The sequence below is a fragment of the Pseudomyrmex gracilis genome, unplaced genomic scaffold, assembly GCF_002006095.1.
Source record: "Pseudomyrmex gracilis isolate BER0280 unplaced genomic scaffold, ASM200609v1 scaffold_375, whole genome shotgun sequence".
NCBI classification, from domain to species: domain Eukaryota; kingdom Metazoa; phylum Arthropoda; class Insecta; order Hymenoptera; family Formicidae; genus Pseudomyrmex; species Pseudomyrmex gracilis.
Window position 1 is genome coordinate 103372 of NW_018020959.1, and position 16514 is coordinate 119885.

The 16514-nt window shown below is 32.5% G+C and overlaps 2 protein-coding genes across 3 annotated transcripts in view; one reads left to right on the top strand and one right to left on the bottom strand.

Annotated features, from left to right (window-relative positions):
- The window catches only part of LOC109860397, a 12852-nt gene extending 9697 nt beyond the window's left edge, over positions 1 to 3155 (bottom strand). The window contains exons 1-5 of the mRNA XM_020439454.1: positions 3005 to 3155; positions 2592 to 2741; positions 2191 to 2456; positions 1721 to 1928; positions 106 to 456 (exon numbers count right to left, since the gene is read on the bottom strand). Coding sequence (XP_020295043.1) covers positions 106 to 456; positions 1721 to 1928; positions 2191 to 2456; positions 2592 to 2697 — 931 coding nt within the window. The 5' untranslated portion in view covers positions 2698 to 2741; positions 3005 to 3155. The remainder of the gene's footprint in view (positions 1 to 105; positions 457 to 1720; positions 1929 to 2190; positions 2457 to 2591; positions 2742 to 3004) is intronic.
- Positions 3156 to 6911: 3756 nt separating this feature from the next.
- On the top strand, positions 6912 to 8693 carry LOC109860400. Of its 2 annotated transcripts, none has more exons than XM_020439458.1 (2): positions 6912 to 7060; positions 8403 to 8693. In XM_020439458.1, exons 1-2 carry the CDS (start codon positions 6958 to 6960, stop codon positions 8660 to 8662), a joined length of 363 nt encoding a protein of 120 aa, XP_020295047.1. In that variant the 5' UTR covers positions 6912 to 6957; the 3' UTR covers positions 8663 to 8693. The 2 variants fall into 2 exon arrangements, with proteins under 2 accessions (XP_020295047.1, XP_020295048.1); XM_020439459.1 differs by having other exon boundaries at positions 8478 to 8693.
- Positions 8694 to 16514: the final 7821 nt, after the last annotated feature.

Genomic DNA, 16514 nt, shown 5'->3' on the forward strand with positions numbered 1-16514 from the left:
TTTTTTTTCGATATAGAACCCGTAAAAAAAGTTTCAGCTAAATCAAAAATGGGTCGGTCAGAATGGTGTTCGGTTTGTAAAAGAATTACCCATATATAGTTGTACCTTTAGTGGGGCATTCACGAACATCGGCTATTGCCCATAACGGACTGGGATTAGGCTTTGTGAGTTTGGGAATTACATAGATTTTCACACCACCACTAAAGTTGACCGTTGAAAAAGTTTCATTAAATTTAATGAGTTGCCACATAGGTAAGCCATGAATCGCAGCATTTAGTGAGCCTTTAGCTGTTACAGATTTTAATATTGTATTTGTCGTTAAATGAATTATCTTGACGTTTGCATCACATTCTGCGCACAATCCTAGTAATAATTGTATGCATATCTTTAGAGTATCAAAATAATAAATAGGACTCATTAAAATTGCATTCTTGTCAACTGTGTGCAGAAAAGAATCTGAAACGCAATATTTATATGTGAGTGTCATTTAGAGAATTTAATTTTTATTACAGTCAATTCTATATCATTTTTGCCGTTTAGAAATACTATTAGTTTGAAAGCCGCATGCATAGAAAGAAAATACCATATATCTATATACATGTATATATATATAAACGTACATAAGTATTGTAAGCAAGAAAGTATTGTAGAACAAAAAACAAACGAAGCATTTTAACGATTAGAGTGTATATTTTTAAATATTTTAAAAAAGATTTTACAAACTTCTTATCTTTTAAAATTCAGAAAAAAACATTGTTTTGTTTTTTATATTATCTATTTGTACGTAAGTCCGGGAAGAAAAAATTGAAATTTTTAACAAAATGCATCGTATAGATGCATCTTGTAAAAAAGCTGTTGTAATTTGTGATATTGTTTTTTAGGTTTTAATAAATACTTTGTTATCTAGTAGCAAACAATGAAAATACATAATTTTAATAATCAAGATCTACTTTTTTCTGAGAACTAAAATTAACTAAAATATTCTCAAAAAACAACCTCACTTTGTTACGGTATACATTTCTAGCTTTACTCCTTTTTTTAGTGTGTTTTTTCTACGATAATTTACGGTTAAGGTATAGCGAATTAAAAAATGTCCAATTTGAAACAAATGGAAAATGTTCCTTATTTTGTTTAGCTTGATGTAAATGTATGCAATAGATAAAGTTATTGTGTTTTTATTTTATTATTTTTGAAGATACTTTTATTATGTAAGTATAAAACATATAATACTTTTTGAAGTATTTTTTATATTTACATAATAAAAGTTTATAAAGTAATAATAATATGATTAAATAGTGTGTTTTATTTATTACTGAAACAATTTTTACTATATCTTTGAAGTAAAAAATTATATAGAAACAAAAAACAACAAAGTTTGAAGTTGTAAATTTATACTTGAGTTTCACAAATTAAAAACAATTGTTTGTAACATTACTTACTTTGTATATTATTTATATTGTGACGCACACATAATTTAATAGTTATCAATTTTTTTTTGCATATTTAAATCCGTTTTCGTATGTCAAGATTTTAATACGTGAATAACTTATTCTCTATTATGTAACTCTTACAACAGATTCATGTTTGGCGAACAAAACTACTTCGGAATAAACTATTCGGACTCGTCATATTACAATTTGTCCGACAACGTTTTGCTTTGTTTAGAATAAAGTAAAGTATCTAAAAAAAGTAATTTATTGATTGGAATACAAATACTTACACTCATGTAGGCGATACAACCCTTTTTCTAAATTCTGTACTTCGAAGAAGAAGGAAAAGGAATTGTATAAATGTAAGTTATATGTTTCTGTATCTGCAAATGTAAGCATTTTGTTCTTATCATTAGTATCATAAACAGTAACATTATTCTTCCAATAATCCCATGAAATGACAAATGTTCGCCATTCAGTTTCAGATAATGACAGTAACTAGAACAATTACAAAAGCTTTTGTTAAATATACTGCTTATAAAATTATCTTGTTTGTATTACATTCTCTAAACTTTTTTTTTTAATGATATCTCGTTTTTAATGTCTTAAGAAATATTATAATATTATATGTAATCAACATATAAAGTCAATTATATTTGGAATACATGTAGGTTTGTTACATTGTAATTGAAAAAGTTTTTCATTTATGTATAAAAAATTTTGAGAAGTACATAAGTAAATAATTGTGCGTATATCTTACTCTTTTGCGAATTATGTTGTGAGAACATTGTTCTTGCATCGGATTTATGACATCAGATGAATTGCAGTATTGAATGGAAGAATCCGTACTATCGTATTTGAATGTTATCCGAAAACAAGTTGTATCAAATGAATTTAGTGTAGAATACGGGTGTACACCACATATCGAAATCTTCACGTTCTGCCATGAACGAATTGAAATAGACATTGCTCCAGATTTTAGGTAGTCTCTAAATGGTAAATAATTGAAATCGAATTCTTGAAATTCTGAAAAAATTCAGTGTATATTATGTAAAACAGTAATTAGATCATTCTACAGTTTGCAAACATATAATGACGCAATATATTCAATACTTTGAATTAATAACGGGTGTAAGCTTTTACACACTGTAAATGTTCTACCTTCCCATCTTTGATCAAATACCGGACCCATGGGTGTTTTTATAGAATCTGTAAGTTTCCAGTTTCTTCGATCCCAGGATTCTAAACAACCTCTTGTTGCGTTCATTTTGCACGTTATCGAGGTATTGTATAGATGACTACTGTGAAACTCTACAATAATATGCGCGTTTACGGTAAGCGTGTATTCTCGAGAAGTATAATAACATATAAAATGTTTGGCTATTGAACTACAACTAAAGATATTAAATGATTCTTAAATTAAAGTAGAATCTATTTATATAGACAGTTTTAAACGTGCATTTAAGAACATAAAAGTGAAACAACTTAGTTAAGAAACTTTATTGTAAAAAGTTTAGTTGTAAAACTAAAAGCTGGTGATGTTTATGATATGTTGTAAGAATATAATAACTTACGCAAATCAGTACGATTTTTTTCTCGCTGATATCGAAGAACTAAATTGTCATTCCATACAAGTGCGCCGCCGTCGTCTTCTGAGAGACATATATATTTTCTCTCACTTACAGATGAATTAGTATGATGTGATTCTCCACGTAAAAAAATTACTTTTCCACAACTGTAAAATATTTGGGCAGCGAAAAGTAGATATCTTAACACAATCTGCATTGTCAATAAATATGTTCCACTTTCACAATCGTCATTAAATATGTTCCACTTTGTCGATCTTTATAAGCGATAAGGAAAGTCTTTAGAAAAAAATAATCGAATCAAAATAAATAGAAAATTAATCAATTATTTCAAAACATATTTATTTTTCACTACACCTTAACACAATAATAGATACACAAGCACAGCAAATATACTAGTACGAAAACTCGAATAAATCATGATTTTCTATGTGGATCTTGCACTTTTAATCGTGACCGTAGTAAACAAAATCGCTTTTATAATGGTTTCACGAATCGCAACGTGGATTATACATTTCACAAAATATTTAGTTATACAAAAACGTTTCCTGTTCCTTCGATCAAAACTAAAAAATAATATTAATAGATAAAAAAAATAACGTTTTTAATTTTTTATGTATCAAGGATTTAACACAAAACTGCAAAAACTACCTACAATAATTTACATTTAGTTACAAACTTCGCAGTGTTATCGCGACAATTGGACTACATTGGAATAAGTTTAAGAAAGCAACCTAATGGAAAGGAAATCAAACTTCCTTTAATGAATCATCAGGTTTTATATCTCTTAAACTTAATTGACGCGTTAGGAACACTCATTGCCATGTCTATTACCAAATTAATAGGACTTTCCGAATAATGTTTCAATTGTATATTAGTACAAATATGTAAAAAGTTTATTTATTTATATACAGACTATTGATTAATATAGTACTTATAATTCTATGATTTAGTTTCTCGCCTGAACACATCTTGAAAAATATTTATATTAGTAATATTATTTATTATATATTAGTAATATATTGTAATGATAAAGAATTCTACAAAAAATAAGTAGAACGCTTCAGATCCAATTTCTGATTAAAATGTTTTTTTTTGTAATGATTTTGAAATTTATAAGATGGCTGTTAGAATTTATAGATAACTGATGCTGCCACCTATTTGATGTAAAATTGATGAATTAGATTATTATGGCAAATGTGGCCATATTATGGGAATATAGCGAAAATAATTATCTGGGAGACAAAACAATAGAATGCTCTTTTTAAAAAAAAATATTTAAATTTGTCACAAACAAAGAAATTCAAATGTGCACCATATGATATTATTGAAACTATATTATACTACAAGATATCAATAACCATTCATTTTCGACAGAAATATTGAAGATCGTAAAGTTTTAGGAGCCACATATGTATATTTCTTATAGGTAACTGTGCAAATAATATTTTTTTGACTAGATATTCTCTGTACAGAATCTCAAATAATTATCTCAGGTAAACTTGTGTAAAGAGTCGGCAAATATGTATCAATTTTTCAGGGTGTTGTGCAGTAAAATAATATATAATGATGAAAAGCGAAACTTTTCGAGTGTTTATTCAGTCTTCTTCAGTTGCAAGATTGCATGTAATACAATAATTATTTTACAATGGGTGTTAATTATATTCAACAAAGTTATTAATGTACAGAAAGAATGAAAACGCACTTTTATATATACTACTATGAACGGTAACAATATGTGTTAGATGACGGTTGCAACTTTGATAACAAACCATTTCCAAAATTATGTGACGAAATTTTGCACTAAAATTGTAATTTGAATTTTTACAGATATATTTTAGGAAATAGATGTAAAAACATTGATCTTTTCTGAAATATTTGTAGTTGTTTGCAAAATTACTTTTCAAAATATTATTTCGGCAAAAGAATAACGATATGGCGAATTATCTTAGCAGGAAATATTTAAGGCCGATACAAGCCATTCGCAGGATGTTTGTGCGGAAACTATGCGTGTACATATATATATATATATATACATGTAACGAATTCTACTTGTAAATTTTTACAAGTATTTTTTGAATTGAAATCTCAATTCTTAAAATCATACGGGATGCTGGATTTGCATCTCACATATGAAAAACCCCGGATACCCCTCTAACTAATTTTAAAATATTGCGAAAAAAACAACGATGGCACGGAAAGCCGGAGATTCCAGGTTCGACTCCTGGCCGAGGTGTTTTTTTCGCAATATTTTAAAATTAGTTAGAGGGGTATCCGGGGTTTTTCATATGTGAGATGCAAATCCAGCATCCCGTATGATTTTAAGAATTGAGATTTCAATTCAAAAAATACTTGTAAAAATTTACAAGTAGAATTCGTTACATGTATATTGTATATGTACACGCATAGTTTCCGCACAAACACCCTGCGAATGGCTCGTATCGGCCTTAAATATTTCCTGTTAACAATTTCACGAGCGTTAAGTCATCTTAGCAGTATATTTGCAAAATTAATTTTACAAAGATTCACAGAGAAATTGTCCAATAATTAAGAAAAGAAATTCAGCTATGTGATGTTTCAAATACGTAGAAATAACCGAGTAGAAATTAAATCCGGCAAACCTGACGTATTATGTGGCCCTGATCAAGAAGCATTCCGATATGCCCTATTTAGGAATTCCTGATGCTGGCCTGATCAGAGAAATCTCAGGCATGCCCTACCAAGATATGCCCGACTTGCGCCTGATCAGGGCACGCGCAGGCACGCCCTACTAAAGAACGCCTGACTTGTGCCCTACTAAGGAATGCCTGAATTTTTCTCTATTAAGGAAAGCTCGATTTGCGCCTGATCAGGGAACGCGCAGGCACGTCCTACTAAGGAATGCCGGATTTGCGCTAGACCAGACTAAATTAAGGCATACCTTATGTACTTATGATTCATTTTTTGTATTACACTCTTTTTTGTAAAATTAAATTAATCAATAAATTGTCTTATTAATTACACTTTGTTTTCTTTGAGTGATACAGTTACAAATATAAAAATATTTAACAAATTAACTAAGAGTTAAAAGTACCCGAAAAACAATTACCAGGTGATACGAGTCAAAATGCGTTTGATATTGTGCGGAATAAATATATATATATACAAATACATATATTTATATATGTTTTTTAGAAGTGTAAATTTTTTACACTTGATTGTTTGAATTGAAATTTCAATTTGTAAATTTATATATAGGATATGTTATACCTGCATCACATGTACGAAAATATATATTTTCTCTTCCTAACTAATTTAGAAATTAAATTGCAAAAAAAAAACTCGGTGGCCGAATTGGAAAGGCGATCGCATAAAAAGCGAGAGATTCCAGGTTCGATTTCTGGCCGAGATGTTTGTTTGCAATATTTCTAAATTAATTGGGAAGAAAAAATAAATATTCTCATATATGTGATACAAGTATATAACATCCTATATAAATTTACGAACTGAAATTTCAATTCGAAAATATCAAGTGTAAAAATATTTATACTTCTAAAAAAAATATATAAATATATACAGAGTGTCCGACAATTAGTGTCACATCTCTCGTAGGCAGATAGAAGGAGTAAAACTGAGTCAAAAAATGCTGAACCATTTTTTTCTATTACATATAATAAAGGAGTAATTATTGAGTAAATCAGGCTAATCAGTGCCGATCTTTAGCCAGGTATACGTCAGTGAGCCGCGCACCTGGTGTGCGTGAATGCTCCGTGTAAAGGTCGGCGCTGATTGGCCTAATTTACTCATCATTACGGAAACTATTCATTTGTTAATTTCTTCTTTTGTTCCGCTAAAAACAAAAACGTTTGTTCTCGCACGAAACGAGCAAAACATTTTCAGTCGAGTTTGACTTTCTTCTTGAGAAGATATATATAAGGTTATAAACTTTATTAGTGAAAGTTATGGAAAGCAGAAAAAGAAAACAAGAACTGACACGGCGAAGAGTAGATAGACATCGTAAAGTTTGTCGCCAAGTTAATGATAAAAAATCTCTTGATATTGCAGGTATGCAATATAAATCTAATTTTATTTAAAATCGCGTAAATGAAAATCATATATAGATATCATATATGTAATGCTACTATATATGATAGCAAAGATGAAAAACGCCGCCGAAAACATTACGGACAGATATATGTATACAAATTCGCATAAAACTCTCTCATTTCACAATTCATTATGCGCATGAGCGTGTTGAGCTTAATCTAATAAAATCGTGTATATTCATGAAATTTGCGTGTAGAATAAAAAGCCACATTTGGAAGTCAATTTTTCTATTATATTTATATATTTTTTCTTATTATAATATTAATTCACACAGTAAATCTTAATATCAAACCCAAACTTTTTATATTAACCTCTATTGTCTTTATATAACATATAATATATACAGTACATATGCGCATACGTTCAAAGTATACTTTTTCCCATCTATACATATACAGGGTGTCTGGTAATTACCGTATCACCGCTCGTAGGTAGATAGAAGGGGTTATTCTGAATCGAAAAGTCCTATACCACTTTGCAAGATTTGCAATAATTAACGAGATTTTAATACATAAAGATCCGCGAATGAATTTAGAAACGAGGATCAATATGAGCAAACCTGATTGTTGTTGGTGAAATATTTATTGGTAATCAATCACTCAGACGTTTCGATCTAATTTAGAATCTTCCTCAGTGAGTCTGGATAAATGAATATAAGGCCTCGTTCAGCGTATGTATTACCGTGTCGAGCAGTTTATGATAATTGTCAAAAAGATGTTAAGTTAAAGATTTTCAAATTGCTTGAACCATAACATGACAACACTAACACAGTGTCAAACAATTTTAAAAATCGTCTGAGTGATTGATTACCAATAAATATTTCACCAACAACAATCATTGCTCGTATTGGCTCTCGTTCAAAATTAAATAATAAAAATAATAAAAATAATAATAATAGAAAAATAATAATAAAATAATAATAGTAATATTAATAATAATAATAGAATATTAATAATGTAACACAACGTGTTATCAAAATATAAAAGTTAAAGGTGTCTATGTCGGAGTTCATATATCTATCTCACCGCAGTCACGAAATGTTTTCAAAATATTTTTATCCAAATATTTTTATCCAAAATTATCTATTTTTATTCATTTTTTTCATAAAAATGTTTTAAAGTATGCTCGACATCATGACTGCTAAATCCGTAAGTTTGAGAGTTTCTACATAAACTGATTTGCATTTGAGTTAGAAAGTATAACATTTTCTAAAAATAAAATAAAAAGACAACAATTTTTTTTACTGTCTAGTTCCTTTAAATGTGTTTCTATTTTCATTCTGTTTCTATTTTAAATGTAGATTTAAAGGAAACGATAATAAAGGCTTATCAAAGCCAAAGTTTGCAGTTAACGCAAATTCATACAAAACTTGTAGAAGTAAAGAAATTGCTGGAAGACTTGCCAAAACTATTAGCACAGAGAGATGAGCAAGCCACAATGTCGCAACGAAAACGAAAAATGGAACTCGCACCTATGCAGAATATGGAGCAGTTCGTTACGTTAGAACAAAAGCTGCATGATGATCCAACCTTTTACGAAGAACTTGTACATTTATATTAAACTTTAATACAATTGTCATATTTTATTGATATATGTGCTCTAATAATGACGTAATTGTTTTATTTTCCAAAAACACGATATGTATTGTTACGTTCTGGCCCATGGATACGGTCGGGCTATGGTGGTACGCAACAGCTGGACGTTTTATTTCAGATGCTCGACACAGAAGATGCGGAAATCTATCTGTGTGCGAGTCGAGCGAGTTGTTTGTACTCACGGACGGGTCATCGGCGCGTGCCGATATTACTCCGTCCTTTGTATTCTCGCTCGGTGGTCTCTTTTTAAAGTCTGAAGCGGTGGCTCCAAGGACTAGGGACGAGACCGTGCGATCGCTGGGACGGGAAAATGTACGAGGTCAAGCTTTGATTAATTAATTATTACACAATTTATTCCTCTTCTTTTATGTTAAAAGATTTGTTTTATTTAACATTTGAAAGTACAATATTTATCAAACTAGTTTTTTTTTATGAGGTACTGAGATGTCGAATGTAACGCGAGGTTTACAATAAGCGGCGGGTCATCACTCGGAGGCCGGCGGGGACGTAGTGTGTGTGTGTGGACGTACGTGTGTATTTAGGGCCCCCGGTGGAAGTTACACGTGTAATGCTGTCATGGTGTGTGTGTGTGTGTGTGTGTGTGTGTGTATAGCCGATCCGTGGCTTGAATTTACTTTAGGAACGTTTCGTGATTATCGGGTGAGAGGGTAGTATTGGTGGAAGAGGGCTCCGGGAACATAAAAATGAACATTGCAGTATGGCGGAATCACAAAGATTATTTCGGCAAAGGGGAGATTAGGTGTGATTCTATCGAGTTCTGCAGGTGTTATGTGATTGAGGTCTATAGTTAATCTGCCGGAGGGTATTGGTGAGGATGACCGCGGAAAGCGAAGGAGATGTGGCAGAAAGCGAAGGGGGTGGTTGTCAGGGAGAGGTGTGTGGTCGTCTGACCGGGAGGAAGAAGGGGAAGGAGTGAAGCGTTCAAGGATTGCCTCTAGTTCTGAATCGGAATCGGAAAGAGGGGTAGGAGGGGAGTTTCGGAGAGAGGGAGGGTTTTCAGAGAGGACACGGGGCTGTTCTTCGAGGGGTACAGGGGAGTACGAAGGAGGCTCGTACCACGAATCGGCGTCGCTTTCGTGGTCTGCGTTTGCTGGCTGTATGTGTGTGATTTGTGTGTGAATGTGTGTGTATGGTGTAGTTTCGATTTGAGTCGCTGCTTCTCTAACTGTAATGCGGCTCGTCGCAGGGCCCGGTTGCGCAGAATGCGGCGTGCCCTTACCGCAGCGCGGGAAATTCCTTGGTTGTTCATATTTATCAGCGGTTTCGTCGGTGTGGAGACCCGTGCAGTTTGAACTCGATCGTAGTTTCTTGGTCGCAGCAACCGGGCGTCTAGGCTGGATGTTTTCTAGATCGGTGGTGGATTCGCACTTCGCACCGGTTCCTCGGTCGCAGCAGGCGGGCGTCTAGGCTGGATGGTTAACTCGCACTTTTCACTTGTCACAACTTCTTATTTATTCTTCGGCGCACTTCGGATTCTTTCTGGCTCTGTTCGCGGGAGTGTCGCTTTATATGCGCTTTTTGGTAGCCACGGGGCTTCCAATCAGAGCGCTTGGTCGGTTCGCCCGCTTCCACCAAAAACGGTGGTGATTTCTAATTTGTTAAAAGACTATTAAAGTAGACACCATCTGTGCGACAGCGTCTCCTGCTTTTGCAGCTTTAAACTATTTAGATAATTTTGTCCGGCAGAATTGTTTATTAGTGGGTCTCGAGCGGTCCTACTCGTTGAAAACTTTCCTTCCGGAGATAAGGAGATTTATTAATTTTGCCTAGTCGTTCTCGGCACATGTGAATTGTTATTGCATGTGTCCGGCATTTGTTCGGCCGCGGAGCTTGAATTTTCGTTCCCGGATTTATTGTTTTAGTTCGTTAGAGAGCGCGGTTTCGTTCTGTGTTCACTCAATTTTTATTGTCGCGTGTTTTCTCAGATCGATCTCCTGTTCTCTATCCGGGAGTATTCTGTTTAGTCTGCATTTTATCTCTGCGTTTTTGTTTAAGATAAAATTCGATTCTAGAGTGTTCACCATACTGCGTTGCATAAAGAAGGGAACCGTGGAGTCGCAGGACGTAACAGTATAATGTCATTGATACTGATGCTTCAGTGTCACGAACTGTTACAAATATCATTAAAAAATATGCAACCCGGACTGTAGTAATAGAGTTCACTGCAGTAAAGCAAATTACTGGTAAAAAAGTATTTGCAAACACATAATTTTATAAATGTATAAAAGGTAACATTATATAATATCATATATTATACAAGGTGTATAAAAAATACTGGTACGCGCGGCAAAAAATCTCGAAACCTAAGCATGTTCAGAAAAAGTGTTTCAGATAAAAGTTATAGAGTTTCAAAGAATCTATTTATTGATCTTATCAGTTTGATCTTGGATAGCGTCGCTATCTAAAATAGGTCAGAACAAAGTCATCTCGAATTTTTTAAATGGAACATTATTGTTTATTGCATATTCTTGTAATCCTTCTTCAGATCTTTTCAAAGCACTATATTTTCTATCCACTTTAAATAAACCGTTTCAATGTTATCGAACTTTTTATGATAAGATGTCTAGTCCACGAAAACAAAATTGGATCGGCTGGATCATCTTCCGATCTTGCCTTGATTAGCTGGATCATATCTTTCGATCATGCCTTGATTAGCTGAATCCTCTTTTGATCTTGCCTTAGTTGGCTGGATTATCTTCCAATCTTGCCTTGACTGGCTGAATCATATATTTTTAGATCTTGTCTTGGTTGGCTGGATCATCTTCCGATCTTGCCTTGATTGGCTGGATCATATATTTTTCGATCTTGCCTTAGTCGGGTGGATCATCTTCTGATCTTGCCTTAGTTGGCTAAATCATTTTCCGATTTTGTCTTGGTTGGCTGAATCATTTTCCGATCTTGCCTTGATTGGCTGGATTATATATTTTTCGATCTTGTTTTGGTTGGCTGGATCATCTTTTGATCTTGCCTTGATTGGCTGGATTATATATTTTTCGATCTTGTTTTGGTTGGCTGGATCATCTTTTGATCTTGCCTTGATTGGCTGGATCATATTTTTTTCGATCTTGTCTTGGTTGGCTGGATCATCTTCCGATTTTGTTTTGGTTGACTTGATCATCTTCCGATCTTGCCTTGGTTGGCTGGATTATCTTCCGATTTTGTTTTGATTGGCTGGATCATCTTCCGATTTTGCCTTAGTTGGCAGGATCATCTTCCGATCTTGCCTTGGCTAGATTATCTTCCGATCTTGCTTTTATAGGCTCGACATTTTATCATAATAAAGCTCGATAACATTGAAATGGCTTATTTAAAGTAGATAGAGAATATAGTGCTTTGAAAAGATCTAAAGAAGGACTACAAGAATATGTAATAAACAATAGGGTGTTCCATTTAAAAAATTCAAGATATGACCTTGTTCTGATCTATCTTAGATGGCGACGTCATCCAAGGGCAAACTGATAAAATCAATAAATATTCAATAAATAATAATAAGATTCTTTGAAATCTTATCTAACTTTTATCTGAAACACTTTTTCTTAAAATGCTTAGTTTTCGAGATTATTTGCCAGTACTTTTTCACACCCTGTATAATACAAAATTTATATAATATATATTATACTACAAATATTTATATATATATTTTTATATATATTATATTATAGTATGACTGTTTTTATATACATATTTATTGCATTAAATAAATCGTTTTATGTATAATATGTTATATTAATTGCAGAAGCAATAGAAGAAGAATATTATTTAGCCAAGAAGACACATTTAAAACAAAAAGATTTTCTTGAGGCGCTCAGAGCAGTGATTAATAACGCAAAAGATTGGGAGGGTCAGACTTTTTCAAAAAAAATAAAAAATACAATAAACATTAATTAAAAATATATTTGTTTATATTCTTATATTATAATTATAAAATTTTAATATTATAAATGTAAAAACCCGAATTTTACGAGTAGTACATTTCTTCAAATATATACTGTTCTTAAAATAAAACTTTTATAAATTAAAAAATATTATGTATTTATTTCTTTTTCTTTGAATGCAATGAAATTGATAAGGACATCCGAATCCGGCAGCCTGATCAGGATCGAGCCCGGCAGCCTGATCAGGGCCATTTGATACGTGGCGTTACATACCGCACAGGGCCCTTATTAGAGCACCGGACCCGGACCTGATTTCGAAGTAGGGCATGCTATATGTGGACCTGATGAGGGCCCTATGAAAATTTCTACTCGGGTGACGCAGTAGGAACTTTTATGACCAAGTTTACCTACAAATTACTAGAACTTACTGAATAATGTCTCAATCACATATTAACACGAAATCTGTTAAAAAGTTGTCAAGACTGTAAAATTTAATGATATCTTATGGCTAGTAGTTACAAGTGTAAAAAATGCTTACAAGTGTAAAAAATTGCTCAGAAATAACCGTGAATTTATCTAGTGATAATAAGAGCAGAAGTATTAGTAAAACACAAGCTTGATTGTCGTATAGATGGTCTCTGATTTATGGCGGTCTATTTTCAAACATTTTTATACTACATCGCAAAAGCTTCAACTATTATAAATATGCGTATAATTTTGTCAAAAGTATTGGTACAATTTCCGTTTAGCAGAGACTATTTGAATTTTTTTGTCTTTCACATATGTTGTAAAGATTATTCTCGTAATAATCATAAAAAAATCTTCGGTTGAGACATCACTCATTGTTAAGTAAAATGGTATTTACCAAAAAGTTTCATAGATAACTCCTTGTTTTTTGACACAGGGTACATTTGAGAAGTAAATATTGTAGGTGTATCAAACATTAGTATCTTACGCATGAGCAAGGGAGCTCTGCTTTTTCTTCTTCCTAAAAAAAGAAACCTAACACTTACCTCACACAAATATAATGATTTGGTGTCAAGAATACAAGACTCACTTTCTTACGTACCATAGAACTAATGTTCCAAATGCGAAGGCTAAATCGAAATTTGGCTTACGACTTACGACACGTTAGAATAGAACATTTTGTTCAATGTCACGTCTCAGAAGCCGATGTTGTGGCAGACAGAAACTGAGTTTACACTTTTTCACACATAGCAAGTTTCAATCAAAATCTATATATCTAGTTTCTTTTGGTAGGTGAATGTAGCGAACAAAATCATATAAAAAGACAAACAAATTTTTCTTGAGAGAGAAAAAACTTGTGAAAGTAAAAACCAACATATTATACATACTACGTATTATATAAATGCGCAATTTTTCCACTTCTAACTAAATAAGTTTTCGATATCTTTATCTAAAAAATAAAGTATACCTATCTTTTTGTATATCTTTCTACAGAGTATAGCTATCGAGAGGTATGAAAAAATCGGGTCTAAAAGATATATTAAGAATCACAAATAAACAATCAAAGTTTTAGATACAGACGATTTTAACTTTTCGCAGAAACCGCATATATTTATTACAGTTTACTGTGCAAATGATAACTTTTTGGCTGAATATTAGAGTATCTCACGTACTTATACATATATATATAACTATGTTGTGAAAGATATATCTACCAGTCAAACGTTAGCTATGTTTTTTACTTTAGCTGTCGAGCGTAGTTGGTCAAAAATTAGTACTAATCTTAATATCAATTCTACTTTTATTATTTTATTGATCTAAGTATTACTAATATAACTAAAGACATTCGTTCTCTCAGCATTTTGCCACATTTCCATCTCGTTTTGTGAAATTATCTGTTTAAATACTTGTCTTCTTCTGTAAACATTATACACACTTTTTAGATAAAAGTAAATACTGTTGTCTCTTTTTCGCTATCATGCGTTGTGCTACACATCTGCCATCTAATAGGGACTACGTAAAAAAGACATTACTCCACCACTGGTCTGTCTAATTAGACAATGTTTCTGAATCTGAATGAATTGGTTTTTTGTATTTCTACTAATAATAAATAATTTACCTTAAAAGTCTTTGCTCAGAGGGCATGTACAAAACAAACATAACGCTACTTTTTTTTTACTTTTTCAGCCCGAGTCGATTCAGACCACGAAATTGATTGGTAAGTTATTGTTGAGATATAAGATATCTTACCTTTGCTGAATGAACTGCTCTGCGACTCGCATAAATGAGTCACGGTCGGACCTCGCTACGCCTGAACTTGGCGCGAGGCACTACCGTCTGTTCTTGATTTCTCTTGCAAGACAAATATTATACAACAAATATTATTTGACATACAAACAAATTCTCTACTAAAAAAAAATTTACCGTCAGCCACATATTATACTAAAAAATTGTTAGTCAATGTTATACTAAAATATTGAAAGCAAGGATAGTTTTTAAATATGATATCAAGAATATTAGCTAAATGTTAGCTTTGTTTTTATTTTAATTGTCAAGAGCAATTCAATAAAACTTTGTTACTATTCTTAATATTATTGACAATCTAAGTATTACTAAGTACTAAAGACAATTCTTCTCTCAGTATTTTGCCACATTTCCATCTCGTTCTCCAACATTGTCTGTCTCAATACTTGACCCTCTTCTGTAAACAATATGCACATTGCAATAAACATTGCTTTGTAAATAAAATAAATAAATTATTTTCTCCTCCTTTCCAATAGTACTTACTAACATGAAGGCACTTATAAGAGATTCACAGAAATGATTTTTAAAAAATGATTTAAAAAAATTTTGCGTATAATTTTCAGAGCCTAAGATTCTTTGATTGTTAATTTAAAAAATATGCAGTTACATTTATATAGTATCATCTTTTTAAAAGAAACATATACTACTTTTGGCAGATATAAAGAATAACAATAGCAATTATGATGAGCAATAATATTATTGAAAGCAACCACAGTTTGTAAGCCAATGAATTCGGAACTTTCCCTATGTTAGTCGATATTCTAAGCAGGATCGCTTTATTAGAGATACGGAATATTGACCGTTGTTCTGTTAAAATAACTACTATCTCATACGATTGATTAAGTTGTAATGGGCAATTCCTAAAACCTCCGTAAGTTTTGTTGTCACCAACTGTGAAGGTATACTTGTTGCGAGCAATCTCATCTGTCTAACACAATAAAACATAAACAGTATATGTGTATGTGGAAAGAAAGAAAAGAAGAGAAAAAGATTATTAGGAAACTAAAAGCAACAATTTTTTTTAAGTGATTTAATTGCACAAACTTATATATACGCACTTACTTAGTTTTTATATATTTAATTATCTATTTGTAAACAAGTAACTAAATACTTATTTTATTTCGTTTCTTCTTTTACTTAACATGTTCGAATGTAAGAATGTCTCTGAAATTGCGTTAAAAGAATACTCGTACCGAGATCTCAGCTGCTTGCCAAGCAAAATCATTCTTCTTCACATTTGCTTGCTTTCGTAGATTAAGAGATACTTTTGAATAATTCTTGCACCGAGTAGATCCTTTAACAATAATGCACATGCTACTATTATACGTGTCATTAATAACATACGGTACTTTTAACGAAATCGTAGAATTAAATTTATCCGGTACGTCTTCTTTCTTCTTCTTTGCTGTAATGGCTCTTGCCCCGGTGAGGAAGGAGCATACGCCAGTCTTCGATTGGTGGAATTTAACTTGACAGAGCTGTACTGAGCTGTGCTGCACTGCAGTGCAGTGATGAAAGTTTTGGCAGGCTAGCACCAAGAGCACCGAGGTGGTGGGGGCACGCACACAGCGAGAACCGCCGTCCGTGTGCGTGACGTCACGCTCGGCTGTTCGGCTCGTGGAAGAGTGCAGACGTACTATGTTCCGCCTC

Coding starts and splice junctions, on each gene's coding strand:
- LOC109860400 (XM_020439458.1), top strand. CDS start 6,958: ATGGAAAGCAGAAAAAGAAAACAAGAACTGACACGGCGAAGAGTAGAT. Junction 7,061..8,402: donor AAAATCTCTTGATATTGCAG/GTATGCAATATA, acceptor TTTTAAATGTAG/ATTTAAAGGAAACGATAATA.